At 40.2% G+C, this 22,580-nt stretch overlaps 1 protein-coding gene across 12 annotated transcripts in view; it reads right to left on the bottom strand.

The window, feature by feature from the left end:
• Positions 1 to 22,580, bottom strand: part of LOC121962726 (muscleblind-like protein 2a) — an 80,575-nt gene that overhangs the window by 53,602 nt on the left and 4,393 nt on the right. For 3 of the 12 annotated variants that reach the window (XM_042512987.2, XM_088074841.1, XM_088074835.1), the window contains exons 1-2: positions 19,228 to 19,514; positions 10,069 to 10,942 (exon numbers count right to left, since the gene is read on the bottom strand). In XM_042512987.2, the coding sequence (XP_042368921.1) occupies positions 10,069 to 10,242 (174 nt within the window). In that variant the 5' untranslated portion in view covers positions 10,243 to 10,942; positions 19,228 to 19,514. Of the gene's footprint in view, positions 1 to 10,068; positions 10,943 to 18,311; positions 18,471 to 19,227; positions 19,516 to 22,580 lie in introns of those variants that run through there. The other 9 variants (XM_088074839.1, XM_088074836.1, XM_088074837.1 and 6 more) reach the window with 7 other exon arrangements.

Raw genomic sequence — 22,580 nt, 5'->3', positions numbered from 1 at the left:
TCTCTGTCTCACACACACTGACACACACAGACACACACAGACACACACACACACACACACACTAAGATGTGGGTCAGACCAGTGGCCCAATTAAAATGCCAACATGTACCCTACTATATCGACTTCTCTGATCAACAGCAGCACAGTGGAATACTCTCAGTCTGCAGTAACATCGATAACCTTGTAAATATTTAGCCCAATTAAACTGATAACACTAACATGGAAATGTTACATCACAGTAAGTCAGAAAATGAAAAAACTTAAAAAGTGAAACAGTGAGATCACAGAGAGATAAAACAGATTAAAAAATAGTAAATATTATGTCCCAATCAGATCTGAAGGTTCAGGAACGGGCCAGATCAACACATATTTTAATTGATCGGGATTGTTATTTTGAGCACATGCGCCACCCAATCGTTTGTTTACAGCCGATGTGTCACAGGCATAACGAACAAGGATCTTGATTTGCAGCAGATATTCAGGTTTTACTGTAATCCTGCTACTCCCATAAATAGAAACTGATTTTTTTGCATGTTTAACTTCAGCTGCTACACAACTTAAAGTGGAATTGAAATTTTTGATGTTTATTTTTTAGTGAATTAGTTTTACTATAAAAAACGGATTTGTGATTTTTATTTGCTGTGACTGGGAAGGCTAAAGTTTAGCTAAAACACTACTATGAATAGGAAATGTGATTATATAACTCATTTATAGTGTTCTGTACTTTTGTCACAATTCTGCACTAAGTGGATATGAGAGGTATTTCTAAAGACACATTTTAGTTTTTACTTTGTTATTCGAAAAAAATATAAAAAAAATAAATAGTAATACAAATATTTATAGTTTACTTTACTATTTTTTGTAAAAGAAAAAAAACATTTAAAAAAACCATTAGATGCAGACATTTTTTCTTGTATTTTGTTGCAGAGTCATTCAACTGTCAAGCATAGACACTGGATTAGTTTTAATAACTTTAAAGTACTTGAAGTGTGCATTGTGCAGCTTTATTTTCCAGGCTTATACAAGTATCAGATAAGGACGCTGTATCTGCAAATACTCAATATCAAATGACTTGGATCACGATGGGGGCAAAAAATGTTGATCAGGGCATCCCCTAATAAAAGAGTACAATAGTAAGCTTGCACAGGAAAAGGTGGATTTAGAATTGCTGATTCCAACAGGATTAAGACCTAGAACTTGATGAAAACTGATTAAGAATAAATAAATTAATAAATATGTATAGTCAAAGTGTGAAAAAGGAATCACTACAAGTAACAAAGCTGTGAAACTTTCTCTGAGTGAGCGGCAAAAACCTTGTAAAAGCGCTGTAAAGATGTAGCTATTCAAACTGCCTCAAGTGCTTCTCTCAACAGTCTGTTATGGAGAACAATGATGGATCAAATTATTTCATTTGAACAAAATCACAGCCAAGTTTTAGTGTTTTTTCTTCTTGCTATCAAACATTTCCAGTGAGCCCTTCCCTACACGGGACTGACTGACTAACTGGACTCGGGTCATGAGACTTCCTCCTCCGTCTTTTTTATCTCTTCCTATCTCTGGAACCTTTTTGGATCAGCTAGGGGCGACTCTGGGGTGAAATCACGTGGATCAAATGAAATTTGGCATGGTTTGCACAGGGAAAGACAGCGAGCGTGCATACGTGGTGTCTGTGTACGTGGAGGCCTGTTTAAGGAGCGTCAGCGGCGGGGGTCTCCTATGGGGCTCATCAAAGCATGCCGCGTTTGCTGCAGCCCCACGTTACGCTCAAGTCAGTGCCTCATTGTGTCTCTGTGAATGACCCTGGGGGAACACCAGCTCCCGCAGCGGCGCATGCATTCCCCTCCACATGTTTGCTCTGCCCAGGGTGTAGCCCAGTTCGAGAGGATTACGCAGAGGAATGCAGCCGAGCCCATCTTTTAAAACAAGAGAGGAGAGGGGGGCTGTGGGCATAAAGTTCATGTTCACTGAGGCTTCGTAAAGATCCAAAAAAATGCAAATGCAATAAGCCCAGAGGGAGGGAGTTGGAGTTAAATCAGAGGAATCTCTAAACTTAAAAAAGCTCTCACTTGCTTTTTACATGGATTTGCAGTTAGGGTTAGGTTAAAAACAGGGGTTTAGGGTTAGAGTTGGGATTAGCAGATTAACTTTGTTCTACTGAATCTTGATCAGGGTTCATACACATTTTTGACAATAAATTTGATTTTAAAATCTCCAACAGTCCTTGAACACATCTTATGTTATTAGACAGGTTTGCAAAACAAAATTCAAAACTTTTCCAAAACGTTTAGGATATATTTAGTTTTCCAAAACTTTTCTAGGCCTGGAAATTGCTATTTGCAAATTACATGACTTTTCAAGGTTTTTCATGACTATATGAACCCTGCTTGATACAATTTTTGATTATTGGTTTCAAAATGTAGTTCTGGTTCCCATCCTTTGCCTTCCTTTATTCTCTTAGCCTTACATTAACACCTTTCCTTTCCTGCCATGTTCCCTCGCTTCTATTTTTACAGGTGTCAGCCATCCCACGCCCCCAAAAAACACTCCTGGTCTTTTGAAGCAAAGTCCGGATTAAGATGTTCTTACAAAGTGAGGAAAAGCAGGGCACCTCTCCCCCAGGGGGACCGCTGCGAGTCTGTGACACAAATGAGAACACCCCACACGGCTGAAAGTAGCTTCTATTGTTTCTCCTGCTTCGCCACTTTCTTTCTGACAACTTGACGAAACATGATAGTGCCAGGATGCACCGGACTATCCCCCACCTCCCAGACTATTGAGGCTCAGTCAGGCGCGGAGGTCACCTGGTAAAATCTGACGAGTACAAAAAGAAAATGTGGGGGAGAAAATCTGAACAGGCCATGTTATTGGACATCTGATATGCTGTCTAAAGGCCTGGTGTTTGCAAAAAAGACACCTTGCCACATATGTCAATGACAATCTCTTCATGCCCTGCCTATTTTTAGTCTTATTTTCTGCTTTTTTTCCCCCCAAACTGTCTACGTCATATTCGTGCAATGACAAGCAGCCAGAAACATATATTGAGACAACCATTCCGGACATGTCTTTTACTGCAGAGGAAAGAAATATAACACAGTCAGCACAGCCAGGGGCAACAGTACAGAGGAAGAAGCATCAACAAAAAAGCTACTGTCAGAGGCACAGCCAATGTGACATCATCACATGACTGGTGTGACTGCATTTACCCCATTAACCTAGGTATTCTCGCTCATTTCCTCCAGCCCCACCACCACCGTGTCATGGTTTCCATGGTCACACGCAACAAGTATCAAGAGCTTAAAGGAAATGGCTTCGACCAGGACACATCACTTGTGATACTACTAGAGACGCACTTTCTGCCCGCATCGATTACCTGTCACCTTCTGCAGTGAATGATGTTGAAGTTTTAAGGGGACTGTTCAGTTCAGAAATGAATGATGTTTCAATCTCTCTCTGTTGAATAAAGCTAGACTTTTCCGTCTATTTAAACAACAGCAATCTATATTAAAATCCCATGTGGTGCCTGGCAGCCACAAAACCTGTCTGCACACGTTAAATCTGCATGTACTTTTCCTGATTTAAAGGATGAAGCAGAGATAAACTTCAAATGTACTGGATAGTCAGTCACTGCTGCTCAGCGAAAAAAAAAAAGTCATGACCAGCTCCACCTGCGTTCACAGACACACAAAAAAATTTGAATTCAGAGAAGGGACACAGAATAATAGAAAATGGACACAGAAATGCAAGAGGAAAAAATTGAAATATTTTTAACTCCTCTACAACAAGTATTTAATCTGATTAAAACCATGTCATCAAAAAGTCTATCTTATAATATCCTAACAAGTAGACTTCACTAAAACAAGGATAAATGAAGTAATTTGAAAAAACAAAAACGGTGGTAGTAGTGCATATTGTGCAGGGTAAAAACCTTCACTGCGACAGCCCTCGCTGAACCGTGATGGGCTCCTCTGCCATGTTGGAAATCTAACGAGCATAAGTGAAAAAAACTGTTGACATATCTGAACATTTCCCACTGCTACTCCTGTTATTGAGGTCACCACTGTCAAATTTTCATGTCATGTCTCAATGGAGATGAATGATACCTGGTATCATGTCTACCAACCAAATGTGAATAGTTGGACAGAGATGAAGCAGCTTGTCCTATTTTGAGAGATGACAAATGTAGCATAGAGAGACTATTTCTAAAGCCCACAGTGTAGAGCAGGAGGACAAGATATAATCCCCTAGACATGACACTGTAGAAGTGCTGAGAGCAGCGCAGCGGAGTCAGGATGCTACGAGCTTCATGATCGAGAAAGCAGGAGCAAACCTGACTCCTAGCCGTCATTCGTCGCATGCAAATCACGTGAACATAAAATGCAAAAGCAGGTATTTCGCCTGTAATTCTGGCGTGTCATTTAAGTTGTGCTAGGGGCCATCCCCGTGTGACCTCACCTCCTGATCAGAAATCTGATCTGAAGGCCTGCTTGTTCTTCAGGTCTCATCGATACAGACGGATGCACACACAGGAGCAGTAACTGAATTGTGCGCTAAAATGTCATTTATCCCCAGCAAAAATATATGAGCCACTTGCCTCTCCACTATTTCTTGCCGCAAGCAATGACTGCAGCTCTCTGAATGGTTCAGTTGCATTGTATTTAAAATGAATTATACCTCTCAAGAGCAGAAGATGATGAGCTGTCAGACGATGAGCTTTACAGTAAGAGACACCTATAATTTACATGATTTCATCGAAAACATATTCCTTAAAATGTTGCGCAATCCAAACAACCAGAAAGCATAGGCTTAAAAAAAAGCTCAGCATACATACAGTATACATTATTTTAAGACTTTTAAAACTCTGGATAAGGAATAGAAATTACGTCAGCCTTTATCTCAAGGGACAGACTACCCAAAAATCACATTTTTCTTCTCACCTGTAGATTAATTTATCATTTATTTATCCATATGAGATTTTACTGCTTGGATTCCCATCATGATGAGTTTAAGAAGAGGAATTTATTCAATTATTTTACAAAAAATATATGTTACCAAAAGTTTTGAGAAACACCAGAAAATCAATATTCCTAAAATCCTATTTCCCATGTATGTACTTTTTAAGAGTTTTGAAAGATTCACTTAAGTCAAATTAATACCAATTGAAGCCTTATTATTAGATTAATGAATTCAATGCCTTTTAAGACTTTTTAAGGAGCCGCATGAACACTGTGAGTCGCAACGTTGGCTAGCTCAGTGGTGAGGTAGCAGTAGATGCACACTTCTGCGCAGTGAGACAGAGATAGACATCTCTATGGCCGGTATCTCCAAAAACATATTCTTATACAAGGATTCGTATGATATCCTTCGATTAAGCACTGCACAAACAATGTTTCGTCCTCAACATTAAGTTATAGAGGCTTCATTTAGGCGAGTTAAGTTGCTGTATTTAGGTTTTGGAATCAAAACATGGTGATGATGTACCTTAAAACAACTTAAAGTCTAATAAGTTCTGGGAGAAACTCCTGTTGGAGAGTCCTGTGTTTTGTAACCCATCCACCACAACAACCCGCCTCCTTACTAAGACCGCTGATGACTGATCCATCTTTATTCCCTTAAGTGCATGTCACGTGATGTTAGCCTTCCAAAATAAGTGGATTACGCAAGAATTGCTGATTTACGACTACACAGGATATGTACGAATTTTGGTGGATTACTGTTTGTAGGGAAAAATGTGAACAGTGCATAAGAACAGCCTTTCTCCAGCACTCAGCAACTTACACCAAAGCAATGTTGATTAACAAATAGGACTAGAGGTAAAAAGAAAAATATGTATTTTGGGTTTAACTGCCCCTTTAAATAAGCCTTTGTACAGAGATGAGAAATGATTTTATTTTGGCAATAAGCTGCAAAATTTGACGTCTATCGAGGAGTTCAACAGAAAGGAGCTATTGTCAACGCAGGAGCGTTTTTGTTTTTTTTTTACCAACTCTGGAAACAACAACCAGAACAGTCAAATTCTCCACTGACTTGGCATGCTTACCTACTGCTGCCTGACAAGTGCAACAACAGAGTTACACCTCCTACTCTACTCCTCTCCTGAGCCGTACCTTTTCACGTGTTTATGAAAAGGACCCTTCTGATCATCGGCCAAGTCACGCCTGGCAGCACACAACCCTGGCATGATAACCCTATCAGATGAGAAGACCCAGGAAGACGATACGGGCGTAATGGGGTGGAAATCAGCCTGCCGTGGAGCGAAACACATTTCCTAATGCATAATAAAGCATTCATTCTCTCAGCTGTCACGAGGAAAGTCTTTGTGGAAGAGGGGGCGAGTTGGAGTTAAAAGTACAGAGAATCCTGTATTCTTGTTCTGTCACTGGGTTGTTTAGTGAGAGGAGGGAAAGAGGGAGTGAGAGAGAGAACGAGTGGCTGCAATTAGTGTCATTTAACAATTTAGCTGTAGGCCTTTCGCTGATGGGCATACCTAGAGCAGCTCACAATGAGCTGCAAAATTCCTGGATCAACATTAAGTATAATACAGTAAGCAGTGGTAGGGTCACAGACAGTCGATGTAACATATATCAATATTAACAAATATGGTTGCCTAGCATAACAAACCAACGGAGAAACTACTACTGACCATGCTTCTCAATCATCTAGCACTTCTGGGTTTCAATAGAGTGTGTTGATTGCCAGCACACAGCTCAGCCCACCAGACAGAAGCTGCCTTTATATATATATATATATATATATATATATATATATATATATATATATATGGCAAGGTGCTATGTGTTGTTCTTTTGTTTCGGGATGTGTGCCATTTATGTAAGGCAGAGTGTGTCACTGTGCACAAGCATTGTGATGATCTTTAATACACATGAAGCTACACTTGAACTTGAACAGAGACACAAAGAGTTAGATGAAAACCATGTTGCAGATCTACAGCCTTTACGTAAGCATCTAGATTGCCAGTAATGGCAGGAGTATATATGTACAAGCTTTGAGTGTAATGATGAGAAAGCATTCCTAATAGCAAGCGCCTTAGTCATGTTATTACAAAGAACAGGGGTTACAGGATAAGTAACTTTACAGCTACCTCAGAGAAACATCTCGAGTGTACATACACAGGCTTTTCCCATTCTGTACATTAAGGTACAGATGACACATAAATTGCCTGTGAACTGCCTCAAAGTTATTATTTGTGAGGGAAATGTCATTGAGAATCGTCTAAATGAAAGGTGGCACTACTCTGAGGTTGAGTGCTTCGGTCATTTAGTTTCCTCAGTCAGGGATAACTAGTCAGAGTTTTCAAGGCACAGCAAAATCATGTCATGTGCAGAGGAGCTGTGTCAGGCCGTCCTCTGCATGGTGCAACAACAAATCGATCCCGATTGGAGTCAGCTGTTTGCTCATTAAACCATAACGGCGTAACGGCTCACAAAACCTGGCAGCTGGGAAGGAATGTCACTCAATGACTGGCTGCAAGCAATAACTCAGAGAGCATTACCATGAGCCAAGTCTTAGCCAAGAAAACAGCTGATAGCGCCATGAACGCAGCTTCACAGTGTTGCATAAATAATTGACTATAAGCAACTTTGACAAAGGCTTTGCACACTCCAAAGATCTCAATGGGTTTCAAGTCATGTGAAAGTGCGAAACCATGTGTTTGAAAGCGAAAGGGTCACAATTTTCAGATATAGGACAATACACCACCTCAGAATTAAGAACAGCACCATCCATGGTGTGAATTTCGTCTCTCTCTTTCGTCACTGACCTCGTGCACAACCTTGAAAACTGTGAAATGCACTCACCACACACTGCAATGCTGTGTATGTGAAATGCAGCTACAGTTTATACTTTTAAAAAAACCTCACAGTTTCAGTGTTCTGCTCTAGTTTCTTTGGCTATTTATCATTGTCACTGCTTTTTTTTCCACACATCTTGAAAATAATGGGTTGCTCTTGGATGCAGACATTTTATTTGTAGCATGTGGGGGCTTGTATGAAGCGACCTCGTTATAATTGGGGAGACTTTCAAAGTGTCTGGTGTTCAAGTAATTTAGGATGTTTTACCACAATTAAAAGCAAACTGTGCGAAAATATTGAACATAACAATTGTAACAACTGCATAACGTCATGAGAGGAGTAAACAAATAAACAACAGGCCTTTATTGAAGGAATAAATACTTCCACATGACTTTAACCCTTTGAATACTGAATAAATTGGTGTGATTTCTTTTAAAAACAGGAGAAGAAGGCAATAACCAAAAAAAGCAGAAATGACCCAAACATGAGCAAAGAATTAGTAGACTGATTAATCGGTCTTGAAGAATTTAACTGAACAAGAAATAAGTTAAAATCACAAGAAAATTACCTGAAGATTAGTAAAACAATTAGATAAAAATAAAAAAGAGTGAGAAAAGAGACAAAAAAGAAAGTTAAAAAAAATCAAGAAAATGACCTGATAAAAAGAGCTTAAAAATGCTGCAAATTAATTAATTAATTAATTAATTAATATGTAATTATGATAACACAAAAAGAGTTTTTCCCTAGCTGTTTTCTTAATTCCCTACACATATTTCCCTACCTTTTAAAAATATTTCTTTTGCAACTTTTGGAATGGCTCATTACCTTTTTTCAGATGTTTTTGAAAGAAATCACACCAGTTGCTCTGGGTCAAAGGTTTAAATATGTTTGAAAGGTGTCGAACTTTGGATTTTGACCAAATATAGTCAATAATAACAAATTTTATCCAATTAAAGTTCTGACAACTTGAAAAAGCGATACCTACACCTCTTCTTAGATCTGTGAGAACCAAACGTTTCACAAAGCTCTGGTTGTTTATGTTACTTGTTGCTGGTGTGTGACAGCTGACATGCACCCAGGAATAGAAGCCCTGGAATGACTTAAGGCGATCAGATGTTTGCCGGCAAATACAGATGATGGACAGGGCACAGTAACATTAGATGAACTTACCGTATAAAAAAACCCAAGACACACGCACACACCTGTGGTGACAGTGAACATGACAACAGACCTCTCTGGCCTTTAGCTTCATAGGTCAGACTGCTCTGCTAACTGCAGCACAGCATGGAGACCTGACACACATGCTAATTTGAGCAGACAACCAACACCCACCGACCATTAGGAACCACAAAGCTTTATGTCAGATGCTATATTGGTATGGCAGAGATGCAATGTGATTATTCGTATTTGCTTTTATCATTTGACACTTCCATGAGGTTGTGTAAAGAGAATTATGGAGTAGAGAACATGATTTCTGGAGTGTATGCCAGGAATTCATGACAACAAATTAACCCTTTGGAACCTGAAACAACATCACATTTATTGCGCTGCATCCAGACGCCTTTCACAAATACTTAAACCCTTGAAGTAAACTGGTGTGATTTCTTTCAAAAACTTGGGTGAAAAGGCAATAAGCAACTGGGTAAGAAATGTTCCACAAATTGCAGGAAATAAGAAGATTTAGAAAGTTATTTTTAAAAAAGCAAGGGGAAAAATGAAAAGGGGGGAAAAAGAAGAAAGCCAGGGAAAAACTATATAGCAACTTATCATAATTGCATATTTAAAATTATGTTACAGAATTATTATAATTTGTAAGCACTTTTTTCCAGGTTGTTTCCTCTTTAAAATTTTATTTTTCTTTTCAAACTTTTTTTTTCAATTTCTTCTTTTGTTACTCATTTCTGTCTTACCATTTCTTATCAGGTCATTTTCTTGTTTGTTTTTTTTAATTTACTTTTTCTCTATTTTTTTAGGAAATGTTCTTGTTCTTTTTACAAGTTTCTTGCTGTTACTTCTTTAATTATTTCTCTTTTGTTGCTTATTGTCATCTTCCCATCTTGCGAGGTTTTTGAAAGAAATCAAGCCTATTTCCTCAGGTTTCAAAGGGTTAAACTCAGGAAATCTATAAATAAAAGGTTTTGTAACATTACTCTGGGGAATAAAGAATAGAATAAAAGTAACACGAACCCTAACCCATAAAGTGAAACTATAAAATCCCAAGAGAACACAGCGAATACCTATTGCATTTAAAAGCTCTTACCTTTAACGAGTCAAAACAGGCGATCACCCTCCCATTTTCCACCTGGCAGCTTTTGGGTGGGTGGGCAAATTTGCATTCCTCATCACTGCGCGAACAAGTCCCTCTCTGAAACTGCCGGCACACTTCCAGGGTCAGCCATTTTGTGTCCCGTATCGAAGCGATGTTTAGAGCCATGTCAGCAGCGCTGGCTGTGGAGCTGTGGTGGAGTGGAGCCACTTGGTTCGAGGAGGAGGCTATCCTCTGAGGAGGCGTTTCAGAGTGTTCCAGTTAAAAAAAAATAAAAAGCACAACGACTAAAAGTGATGGAACATGCAGCTATAAATGATCTGCTTCAGGTCAGCGGATGAGGTTTGTCCTTGCGGACAGGAAAGTGGAGGTAATGGACTGGCAAAGTCTCTGTGACCCGAGCATGGGACTGCACTGCTGCTGTGGAGTTTGTCAGTCACACGGCTAATTGTTTATCAATCAGTAAGTCTCAGGTGCGAACCTCTGACCAGGCCGAGGGGGCATGCTCAGAGACAAGCTCTACTAGCTGTCCCTAAAAACGACCTTAGTATGAGTGATGATATCTGTGCAAAGGTTGGATATTGGGGAGCAAAAGTGGTGCTATTTTGAGGTGCAATGGCACAGTTTAGGACACAAAGTTTGTGGCTTTCTCTCTTCAAGCTTTGGCACCTTGGCCAGCAGTGCAGCAGCTGCACCGCCTCTCTTGGGGGTTTCTCCGCACTCAGCGTAGGTAAGGGCAAAGATAAAGGTCAGGGGTGCTTGCGCCTGTCCTGTCACGACTGCAGAGGGAAAAATCTGGAGCTCTTCAGAAACGCCCAGGAATCTTCAAGTAGAGATGTCGTCTCACAAGGCACTTTCTGTCAGTGATCTGGAGAAGAGAAAGAAAACATTTTGCTAAATATGACTATTCTGTTTTGGAACTAAATACATTTACTCAAGTACTTACATACAAATTTGAGGTATTTGTACTTTACTTGAGTATTTTATTTACAGGATACTTTATACTTTTACTCCACTACATTTCAGAGGTACACAACATTTCTTTTAAATAATTTTGAGGTTTAAGTGGTGCTTCTTTTTGTTGTTTTTTTATATTTTGGGTGGTGATTTTTATTTTTATTTTTTAAAATATTTAGTTTTGAGGGTTGTTTTTTTCTGCATTGGGTACTTCTACTTCTAATACTGTAAGTATATGTTTCTGAATATACTTACTTGATTTTTAATGCAGGACTTTTACTTGTAACAGAGTATTCTGACAGTGTGTTATGTGCACTTTTACTTAAGTAAAGAGACAGAATACTTCTTCGACCACTGCAACTATTCAACAGGCATTAATGGTGTTGAATATAAAAATGAACCGCGTACTGCCCCAGAGGTGTGCTCGCTCTGAGGTTATTCAAAAGCCACTTGAGTTTAAGTCCGACAAACACTGCTGTTGTGCGAGGTGCCTACAAGCCTACAGGCTCTCCAACATATTGCATACAAAGTGGTAAATGGCAAAAGCCTCTGTGCTATGAGACAGTGGACAAGAGCATCGAGTCAGAGCAGAGATAGAAAAAGGCCCCAGGGTCCAACCCAGCCCTGTAGAGCCATGCACGGCGGGATGGCGCAGCCAATAGAAAACCGCGCAGCACAGCACTATTCCGGGCAGCCGTCCAGCGGCCACAGAGGGACCGAGACAGATGCATATGCCAGTGCCAGACACGATTATGACGCTGCCCAGCACCCCACAATATTCACTGGTCTCCCACTGTCCAAATTAGACACCAGCTCATTGACAGTGGCTTGTCAAATTACATTCATAAGAGGGGGGGTGGGGATGTCCTCCTTGCCTTAAAGGTACTCGTCTCTGTTTGTTATCCGAGGTCGTCTAGGGGGACAATTGGAGGAGCAACAATCTGAGGAAGTGACCTCTAGCTTGAGTGTATGAAATCCATTTCTAAGCTACTGCACAAGGAGCTCTTTTCTTGGCACATCTGGAAATATTTTCCTGCTAAGTTGGGGGCGGGAAAAGAGGGTTGAGGACACCAGACGGAGGGAGGAGAAGGGTTGTAAAAACATAGCTCTGGTTAAAAGATCCCCCACTTTACTAACACATAAACGTGTCCACGGAAAATAGACAGCAGCGGGAGAAATCACAAAGACAATGTTAAATACTGGGAGAACAATATTTCCAACAACCTCTAAAGGAATATGACAAGCTCCACTGGAGTGAAATCACTTTTTTTGTGCTGCTTTCCGACACTTTTCACAAGTATTTAAACCTTTGAACTCTGAGCAAATTGATTCCTTTCAAAATAATGGGAAAAAGGCAATGAGCAACTTAATAGGGAATGTTCCACAAATTGCAAGAAAAATGTCTGGGGAAAACAGAAAAAAGTAAGGAAAAAAAACTCTAATTATTATAATTACATATTTGAAATTGTGTTACAGAAATAAATTAATTTTCAAGCACTTTTCTGAGTCTGGTTTGCCTTGTTTGTTTTTAAAGAAAAGTTAAAAAGCTATGAAAAATTGATTGTAATTACATATTTAAAATTATGTCTCAAAACTATTATAATTTTTAAGCCTGTTTTTAACTTTCTAATTCAATTTTTTACTAATCCAGGTCATTTGTTGTACTTTTGACTAATTTCTTGCTAATTCTTGGGTACTTTCTTTGTTGCTTATTGTCTTCTTCCCATGTTTTTGAAAGAAATCAAGCAAATTTGCCCAGGTTTCAAAGGGTTAATAAAGGCAAGTTGAGACTTGGTACTCAAACCATCTGAGCTACTGTTAGGGAAGACGAAATTCCCTTACACAGCTGTCATACAGGTGCAGTCAGATTTGAGTTTGGCGCAGTATTTTTGTCCTGCTGTCCTGTGGACATGAAAATCATCATGCATCTCGGTCTGAAACTTGGTCTCTCTAATTGGAGACTTCTAAATTCTGTTTGTAGTTTTGTTTGAAGTCTGAAATATCAAAGGGAGAAACTCAGAAAGATCAGAAAGACAAGAAGACCATGCATCCTAGCTTTGATTATGGGATGCCTTCCCTCGAAATCACCCACCAACACTATACTGTCCCAAGTAAAATCCAGACCATTGTCTAGCTAATCATATCGTCCCACTTTAGTGCTGATCATGTGAAATGAGATGAGAAGCTTCCTCGCCCGATCACACCGACGCCCAGGCTCCACTCTCCAAGGTAGGATTTAATTTCACACCGTCTCCCCAGGGAGACAGCCAATCGCAGCAGAAGAGAAAGTCAGGTAAGAAACATGTCAGATCTGACCTTTAACAATTAATCCCTTCTTATTTTTAGAAGCCAGGAGAGGTGTGTGATCGAGGTAACCTACTTTGTCAGAATGTGTTGAGGGACGATGGTGCCGTTTTTGTGGAATGACTTGATGGAGGAAGCTGTGATAAAATGGTTAAAGAACATGGCCGTCGGTCACTTTTATTTTTTGTGGAGAAAGTCAAGGTTTACAACATTGAAAGTTTTCATAAAATGGACTGGCCCATCTGTGTGGATAAGGGTTGGTTAAAGTCATCTGAAAAGCTCACAGGGGACTCAACAGGCAACATTCAAACAATGTTTGTCATGAAAGGTATTCAAAACAAATGGTGAGCACTGCAGATCAGAAAGACCCTCATGTGGGTGATGGTGGGATAATAATCATGCAGGAACATGACCACATGTCTGCTCCCATAAAGTACATAGACTACTGCCTTTGTGCAATATACCCAGGGAATTTAACTGCTGTCCAAGCTAGTGTTTGTTTATTGTTATTATGGGTACTGTTATGCACAAAATATGCTTCAAGACTAAAGCTGAATAAATTCTTTAATTAACGGGATCCACAATTGATAGAAAAGCCAATTATTAAAGTAGTAACACAAACATTTGCTTTATGATTGCACCATTTCCGAGAATATCATATGACATAACTACTTGTGCCTACTGCTGAATAAAAAACAAAACAAAACTTGATAAGTGATACGCAAGTGCATTTAAACAGACAGACGTAACCGGTTTCTGGTAAGGTTTTTTTGAGTCTCTCCTTTATGTGTCTACAACAGAGCTGAGCCATTTTGATGTCAATGTGAGTATGTTGGGGCCGTTTAAGGGCTCTGCATTGGATGTTAGGAGCTGCTGCTGTGTTAGCTCGTGCAAAGGGGGCCGACATTGAGCTGAGCATTAGCTGGGAGGAGAGCAGCACCGGGGACAGCAGCAACATAAAGTTTGCTGAATCAGTTTTGACCAGAGCAGGGTTTCTTGTCTACTTGCCACTGTGGCTAGCAGATTCCAAAGCAAAACAGCCACTCAGTAGTTTACTGTTGTTTTTTGTGGCTGGTAAATAAAGCAAATCTAGCACCACTTGGCTGGTTTTGCCGGCATTTGGCTGGTGGCTGGTGCTGATTTCCAACACTGATCAGGACAGTCTGAGATTAGACCTGTGGCGTAAAAAGGACTGAATGCAGGTATCGTCTGACTAGAGATGTTTCAAAAATGCTTGTTACTGGGTTACTTCTGTCGATATATGAAATGTATAGAGATACCCAGCCCTACTGACACCAGTCAAAGTAGGGGACAGTGTTATAAGAGTAGTTTAGCTCCCTTTAGGAACAATGCTCAGTATGTAACATTTGTGTGTGAGTGTAATTTGAAAGAAAGGGGGAAGTCGATGTCAGCACTCAGATTAGACAGCTGTTACAGTACTGATGAAGTAGTGGTAAATGTACAGTGTAGGTTGGTTTGGTTTTGTAAACATCACAGGCGCCTGCAAAAGTAGGCTTAAGTAATCAGTAACCTGGTTCCCAGTATTTATCGTGTACACGGAGAATATAAATTCTCTGTGCTCATGTAAACACCATAACCCCAAAATGATCATAACCTGGATAAGCCTCATGTTTTTCATGTCCATGTAAACGCAATCAATGTGACATCAATAATTTGTAGCAGATAGAAATTATCAATAGATTAATCAATAGTAAAAATGATCATAAGATGCAGCTCAAGTGGTTCTCAAATACTACTACTAATAATAATAATAATAATAATATTTACTAAAAACCTGAACTCTCAACCATGCATAATTTGGAGTGTGCTGCATGTGCTTCACTAAATTTGCGTAAAAGAGATGTATGTATGTGCAAAAGTGAAATAAGGCTGCTGTAGCACGTTAGCTAATGCTAGCCGACAGCAGGAGCAGAGACGAGCTTCCTCTCCTGAAGCATACCAAACCCCTGCTGTAGACAAAACTGTCATCCCGGGGAGAAAACTGTTACCTCTGTCAGATAACAATATCCCACCAAGAGAAACTCAAACACACAGTGGAACAAAATCGCTTTGAAATAATGACTGCTTTGGAAAATTCTGGCTGAGGTAAGAGGCAATGCATGCAGTTCTGATTTAGTCTTTGGACAGTGCGCCTCTGTCTTAGGCTAGCTTAGCTTCTGCTAGTGCATTACACTTGCAGTACATGCAGCCTGGCTTAGTTTATGCTGAGCTTAGAGGTCAAGTTTTAAGCACAATGCCGCTGATATACAGAGAAAGACAGATGGTCAGCAGGTAGGAAGGGACCATACAGAGCCCAACGTATCGACCTCAGAGATAAGCACCTTCGTGACTGACCCAGGTTCTGTTTCTGCAGTTTTGAGTCCTTCCAAACCGTGACACAAACAGAACTTGAATCAAGTACAATATGGCTCTGAAAAGAAATATATTGCATTTCAAGGTATTGTAATGAGACTTAATTTCCCCAGCAGACATTCTGGGTGTGTAGATGTTATTATAAATGCTCACTTTGCCAAAATAAGATCTTTAATCCTTATGTGTCATCCTTTGTTTGCAGTTACACATGACCACAGTTTTAACAAAATCTAAAGAGCCAAATCTTGCTCAGCACTGTATATCCTGTTTATCTTTAGTCCCTGAGTTCCTGCAAGAAGCCTTTGTCCCCTCTGTGTCCTCAGTGCAAACAGCGACAGACAGACAGGCTGACCTGATAAAGCAGGGGCAGAGATGTGAAGAAAAGCACCACCGTACTAGACTTTATGGATTACTGACGCTTACTAAGGCCAGCTGGCAGGGGCATTATCTTGGTCAGTCTGCTTAATTGAATGAGAGTCAGCGGGACCGGGGCGTCTCGAGTGAAAGTCATTGGCTTGACCTCTGAATACCACGTATGTAACCCATTAGTCTGGTATCTGTGCGCCGTGTCTGTGTGCTGCAGTTTATCTTAGCTGCTTGTATTTGTTCAGCAGAGACGATAAGCTACCTGGTTTCCATTGGTCATAAGCCTTGTGACAACGTTTGCCGTGGCATCAGCCAGGTGTTGCCAGTGAAATAAAACACAAATGTGACAGACGAGCACATGAACTGGATACCTGAGGGGCTGCATTTCAATTTATTACCATTTTATGCTGGCAAACCACACTTCTATGGTCATTTGCATGGCCAAGAGGAACAAGTGGTCAATGTTTTTCAAGGCTGCGCAGAGAGGGCCTCATTGTTGAAGTGAAACAGGAAAATGTTCCAGTGAGTAATGGAAAGTGAGTGAGCCTAACAGTAAAGGTTTTATCAAAATGCCCCGAACAAACCTGGCTCTCAGTGTGACATCACCAGCTTGCAAAATGTTCCTTTGCATCCTCCAGAGAGGATCAGAGCAGGGCTATACCCTACAGTCTAATTCGTATTTAATACTACCACGCTTATGAAATTGTCTTTGGCATAAGCTACAGCTCCTCCAATATCATCAAGTACCATTAGCGATAAGGACGGGTGAGTGAGCTCAGCAGAGGCTATACTAGGACTAAGCTACTGTTCGGAGGCAACACAAGAAGCATTTCACAGAGTCAGCAGATAGGTGTGCCCCATATCATAATAGCCTTTAGCTAAACCACTGTGACCCGAATGGCCCTGCTCATGATATGGGGACTTTCCTCTCCTGATCAGAGGTCTGTCTCGTAACATAACACACATGATGTACTTTTCCCATCCAGGTTTTGTAAGGAAAAAATGTGTATCTGAGATGCTCTGTGCTCTATAAATGGACTTGTTTACTGTGTAAGTATTCTTGTCTACTCCCTGCTTCGCCACAGGACTCAAGCAAGTCATCAGCTAATTACAGTATAGTTGACAGCCAGAGGTGAACTGTGCTGTTCAGATAAACATGATGATGCACAGGAAACCCGCTTGCTTGATCTAAAAGGCTGACGTGAAAAGCATACAAGCGCTACTGTAGCTGTTTCTCGTAACGTCCACTGACACTCTCCTAAATTCAAGAATGGAAAAAACCATGCTAGATTAAAGGGATAATTCAGACTTTTTTGAAGTGGGGTTGTATGGGGTATTTATCCAGAGTGAGTATACCACAAACAGTGGATACCAGTCAGGACACCCCCAATTTGGAGAAGCAGGCTGGAGTCTGACATGGAAGCTAAGCATTATACTGCTGTGGATGGAGGCCAGGATTAAAACACAGTGTCTCCACCTATAAAAAGTCCCACCTACAAAAAAAATCAGTATCACTATAGGTGTAAGCTATAATGACAGTATTTTCTCTGCTGTTATAAGCTGTTATATTACTTTCTTCAAAGCAAGACCCCATTGAGAAAAACATTGATTAAACATCACTGAATACAGCTGCCGTCCTAACGCTACTTTGATCCGTTATTTTATTTGTGTTATTGTCTGACTTTGCCGTTTAAAAGGGCTAGTTTGGACTCACCAAAGTTACACAATGACACAAATTAACTGCTGATAAAAGCAGATGTAAACCAGCAGTTCCTGTGTTCAGTGAGCTAAAGGTGCTGTTTTTCTCAATGAGGTCTGGTGGATTTAACAAAACTGAATCTGTTGGTGGCTTTCCCGTCAAAATGGACCCTCAGACTGACAGGTAAAGCATTGCAAATACTCTCAATTTAGCATACACTGACACTGTTACTGATTTTTTTTAGGTGGTATTTTTTTTAAATACATTTTGTTGCTGGTCATCATTCAAAGCAGTAAACTACTTAGCTTCCGTGTCAGACTCCAGCCTGCCTCCAGCGTGCCAAATGACATCTACTGTATGTAATACACTGACAATAGTGTAGTAACTCATACAACCCCACTTCAAAAAAATCCGACCTATCCCTTTAAAGCTATTGTATTTTGAAATATTAAGTAAAACACATCCAATGAATTGAAATCTTAAGCCTTCAAATTACAGCACTTGAAAACACAAGACCTCAATGATTCAGCAAACTCACCCTTGTGTCACAGAGCAATCACACTCCCCTCTTTCATGCAGAAGATGTCTGAAAAAGCTACCGACCACTAAATCCTTTTAATACCATCTCGAGGTGCAATTTGCATGAGAGTCAATTCACAGAAAGGGGATTTCTGGCTGACAGGGTCTCACAGTAAAAGGACTTGTCTGAGACTTATCCCATTCTTTTCTCAACAGGAAGGGCTGAACTGATGTTCCATTTTAGAAAACACCCACTTCCCCTTGATCCACAGCCAGATGTATGACACCACCCTGGCCTTTTCCATGCGGCCAGTGATGTCCACAGCTTTGGCTGCTAGCGTCTAGCACAAATCTAGACAGGCAGTGGAAAGCTAGGGACACGTCAACCGTGCCTCATCTAACTCAAAAGGTTAATTATTATGTGATTAGAGTTCCAGCACATACAGGCTATTTGTGTCCACATAAATGCAGAGTGTCACAACATGAGAGCCTGTCCTGACCAAACAATCTTTGCCCTTGTTATTTGGAAAATTTGAACACCAAGAGTTACGAGGAAAAACTTTGTGAGCGCAGGGCCACACAACAGGACAAGCTTTTCTCCAGAGAGTGAAAAATATGTAGCCCATGTGGCAAAAAGCTCCTGACATTTGCACTGAGGAAGGGGCAAGTCAACTGCTGTGATAATGCCTCTCCCTCAGGAGCCGAAACAGAAAGTCCATTACAGTGCTGGAAACTGCAATAAGGGTGCGTGGCTGCAAGCTCCCTGTGCATTTATCCCACACACACTATATTTTCTTCCCTCGTTTTCAGCCTCACACTCTTGCACAGATAAAACCTCTCCTCCCTCCCCACCCAGACTGGTATGCAGCACACTGCAGCAAAACTCCTGAAAAAAATCTTTGCAACAAAAAGCCAATATGACGGTTCTTTCCCACCTCGTTTCACTGGGTCCCGAAGCTCTGCTGTCTGTCCCGAACATACGCTTCACCCGGTGCTTCTGTGACACTGAGCTACAGTACAGCTTTCCCTTCAGCCTCAGCGACTGGAGTTAATGACCATGTGAACTGTTGTCATTCCTCGCGAGCTGCCGAGTGCTGCAGCCGGAGGTCCATGCCTAGACAGGGATTTTCTCTCGATGTCTCTCTCTCTCTCTCTCTCTCTCTCAGCGACGGAGCAAGCGAGCGAGGCAGGCAGGCAGGCAGGAAGCAGAAGAGTGTCTACTCCAACTATCTGGCTGAAACACTTCCAGCCAACCCCCCCCCTCCCTCCGCCTTACACCCCTAAAGCCAGCCCCTTCCTGCCCACCAGCCTGTGGCAAGGCCCTGCCCCTGAACAGCTCCAGCCAATAAAATGCAAGCTCCTCTGAATCACAGCTCTCTGAGCCTCTCGATTGCAAGTGATAGGCTGAAAACTGTGCTTACAGTAACAACCTCTGAATGCTGATCTTGGGAGGTATTTCCCCAATTTCATGCCCGGCTCAACTCGCATTATTTATTCCTTTTCTGCCATTCTCCTGGTGATCAAATCACCTGTTTTCTAATACAGTGTTTGCCAACTGGTGGGTTGCTGTCCAAAAGTTGGTCGTAGGTCTATTCTGTACGGACTCACAACCATGTCAAGTTTGTGAAAAACACACTTTATTTTGAACTGCAGTGAATTTAAAGCACGGAGCTGTTATTTTGAGGTGCGATTTCCTGCTGTAGAATGTTTTTTTTGTTGTTGTTGTTTTGAGAACAGAAACTATTTCACAGCCCTGTTCTTGGCATTATGTTGTTGTTCTATTTGTTTGTTTGTTTGTTTTTCAACCAAAAAGAAAAAAATAATAAGCCTAAGGAACCATTCGTTAGTTACTGTGGTGGCTGTCTTATTTTTTACCCTCCCCAGAGCTAAAAGTTTGGTTTTTTTGAGCCTTCCTGAGTGACTTTGGAAAAATGCATTTATTTTTCATCCCACATGACATGTTGAAATGACAGAAATTTGAAAATAAAAAGATATTTTCTATTTTACAGTTTATGGTTGGATAAACGGTGTCATTTTTTTGGATCTTTATTTTGGCAGGCTTGGAGCTTTGGAAGACATGTTTTCCTTTTTTCATTTAGAAGTCAGGGCTAAGCCCAAATGCCATCAAACCCTAGAAACACTCCTGGTTTCAACAAAATGGACTTTGTTGCACTTGCAATATGTTTTATTTAATTTTGTTTTAAATGATAAAAAAAGTTTAGGTAAAAATAAAACTGCCTTTTTTCCTTTTAAATTAGCACATTTTTTTTCAAAGAAAAAAATGGCAAAAGGTTTTCTAAGAAAAAAAAAACACCAAAAATATTTATCCAATTAAAACAAAAAATCACCAAATAATTAAAAGACAAAAATGCTAATTTGTTTTAACCTGGGTTTAACTATTTACACTTAATTCTTGCAATATGTTTTATTTCATTCTGTTTTAAACCCAGATTATTACTTTTTGTCAAATTAAATTAAATATGTGGTCATTTCTCTTTAGTCCGGACCTTGAACTAATGACTCAGGAGAAATCTTGGCCCAGTGACTGGACCAGTTGGGAACCACTGTTCCAATAGAAGCTCAAAATATAAACTCATACAGGGCAATGCAAGTAAGCGATAATCAAAGATTTGCTGCAGTCGCATAATGAAGATCAGCCTTGTCCTTGTCTATCATCACATTTAACACCATCCCCCCAGGATACAAGAGCACCACACCTCCTCCCCCTCCTGACTCTCCTCTACCTCCCCTCAGCATCCGTCCTCTAAACTCATCCACCATCCAGACACTCCTCTCCCCCCCTTCTCTTACTCTCTTCCATTCCTCACCTGCGCGTTTTTCAAAAAGCAATCTTTCCTATTTTTCAATTTAAAATTCACCGGACTGGAAAATTGCACAGTGGTGAACATTTCTGTTATTGTTATTGCATCAGAATTTGGAAAAAGACTGGTTGTAGGTGGGATTGGAAGTCTTGCTCTGTCTCCTCCCCCCACCCTCCCCCCCACCCAGCCGATGACATGCCGCTTGGCATCATATGAGCCGTGAAACCGGAGCGTCACAGAACTGATGAGTCAGAGATCCAGCTTCATGACTTTTCGATCCAGATTCAATAGAACAGCTGTACCGTCTGTCTCGCTGTGTCTCTGTCTGTCTCCCTCTGCCTCATACAAAGGCTGTGAATGACGCGGCAGCCTGGGCGTTTCGTTGACATCAATGAGGTTAAACATGCTTTACAGTTCCATGATAAACAAACCTTTTTACTGGCTGATTGTGCTTTAATAGCTATATATAATCTGATGCTCTACAGGAAATAGATTTGTCAGGGGAGATGGGGGTTGGGGGGATTAATCTCTCTAGCATGAGAAATTGTCTACCTCAGCACATGACACTGAATACTGACGTCACCTCAGGCATCAGAGCACCTGTAATAAAACAGCACGGACCAGCCATTATATGGACGGGAAGGCGGGGGATGTCAGGCTTTGTCGAAAGCAAAAGTGTCAGCTTACACCTTCCGTGAATGTAGTGTCACTATCATACGCAGCAGATTAACCCTTTGAAACCTGGGTAAATTGGCTTGATTTCTTTCAAAAACGTGAAGAAAGCAATGAGCCACTTAAGAATAAATCACCAAGAAATAAGCAAGAAATAAGTAAAAAGTAAAAGAAAATTACATGAAAATTAGCAAAAAAAAAACCAAACAAACACTGACAATGTTTGGTGTTTGGTAACTGACGATCGATTAAGTGGTCCTCAAGAATTTAATCAAACGTGAAATTTAATCAATCAATCTAAAGGCTATACAATTATGTCAAAATATATGTAATAGGTTGCTGTGAGCTTTGATTAAGAAAAAAACCCATTTAGTATGGTTTGGAATAAGTTTTAAAAAACTTAAAATCGCCAAAAAATGAAAAAAACTTTACAGAAAAACGTTTTTTTAAAAAGTGAAAAGATTTTTAAAAAATAAATAAATTCTAAAAAATTCTGAAACAATTAATTAATTGATCAATTATCTATTTTACCAATAATTGGTTAAGGTAATTACTTACAATCTGCAACCCTACCACAAAACCTCCAAAGAAACAACGGGAAAAAAAACAACCTGAAAGGTAAACGAAAAAAAGTTTAAATATTACATTAATTTTGTAAAATAACTTTAAATATATAAATATGATAATTATAAATATACAGTTCCCTAAATATTTTCCCTTGCTTTTTAAAAAATAATTTCCTAAATCTATTTATATTTTGCAATTTGCGGGACATCTCTTGCCAAGTTGCTCAG

The sequence above is a fragment of the Plectropomus leopardus genome, chromosome 24, assembly GCF_026936395.1.
Source record: "Plectropomus leopardus strain MGB_pleo_1.0 chromosome 24, ASM2693639v1, whole genome shotgun sequence".
Classification (NCBI taxonomy): Eukaryota; Metazoa; Chordata; class Actinopteri; order Perciformes; family Serranidae; genus Plectropomus; species Plectropomus leopardus.
The sequence above is the reverse complement of the archived record's forward strand: the minus strand, read 5'-3'. Positions and strand labels throughout refer to the sequence as shown.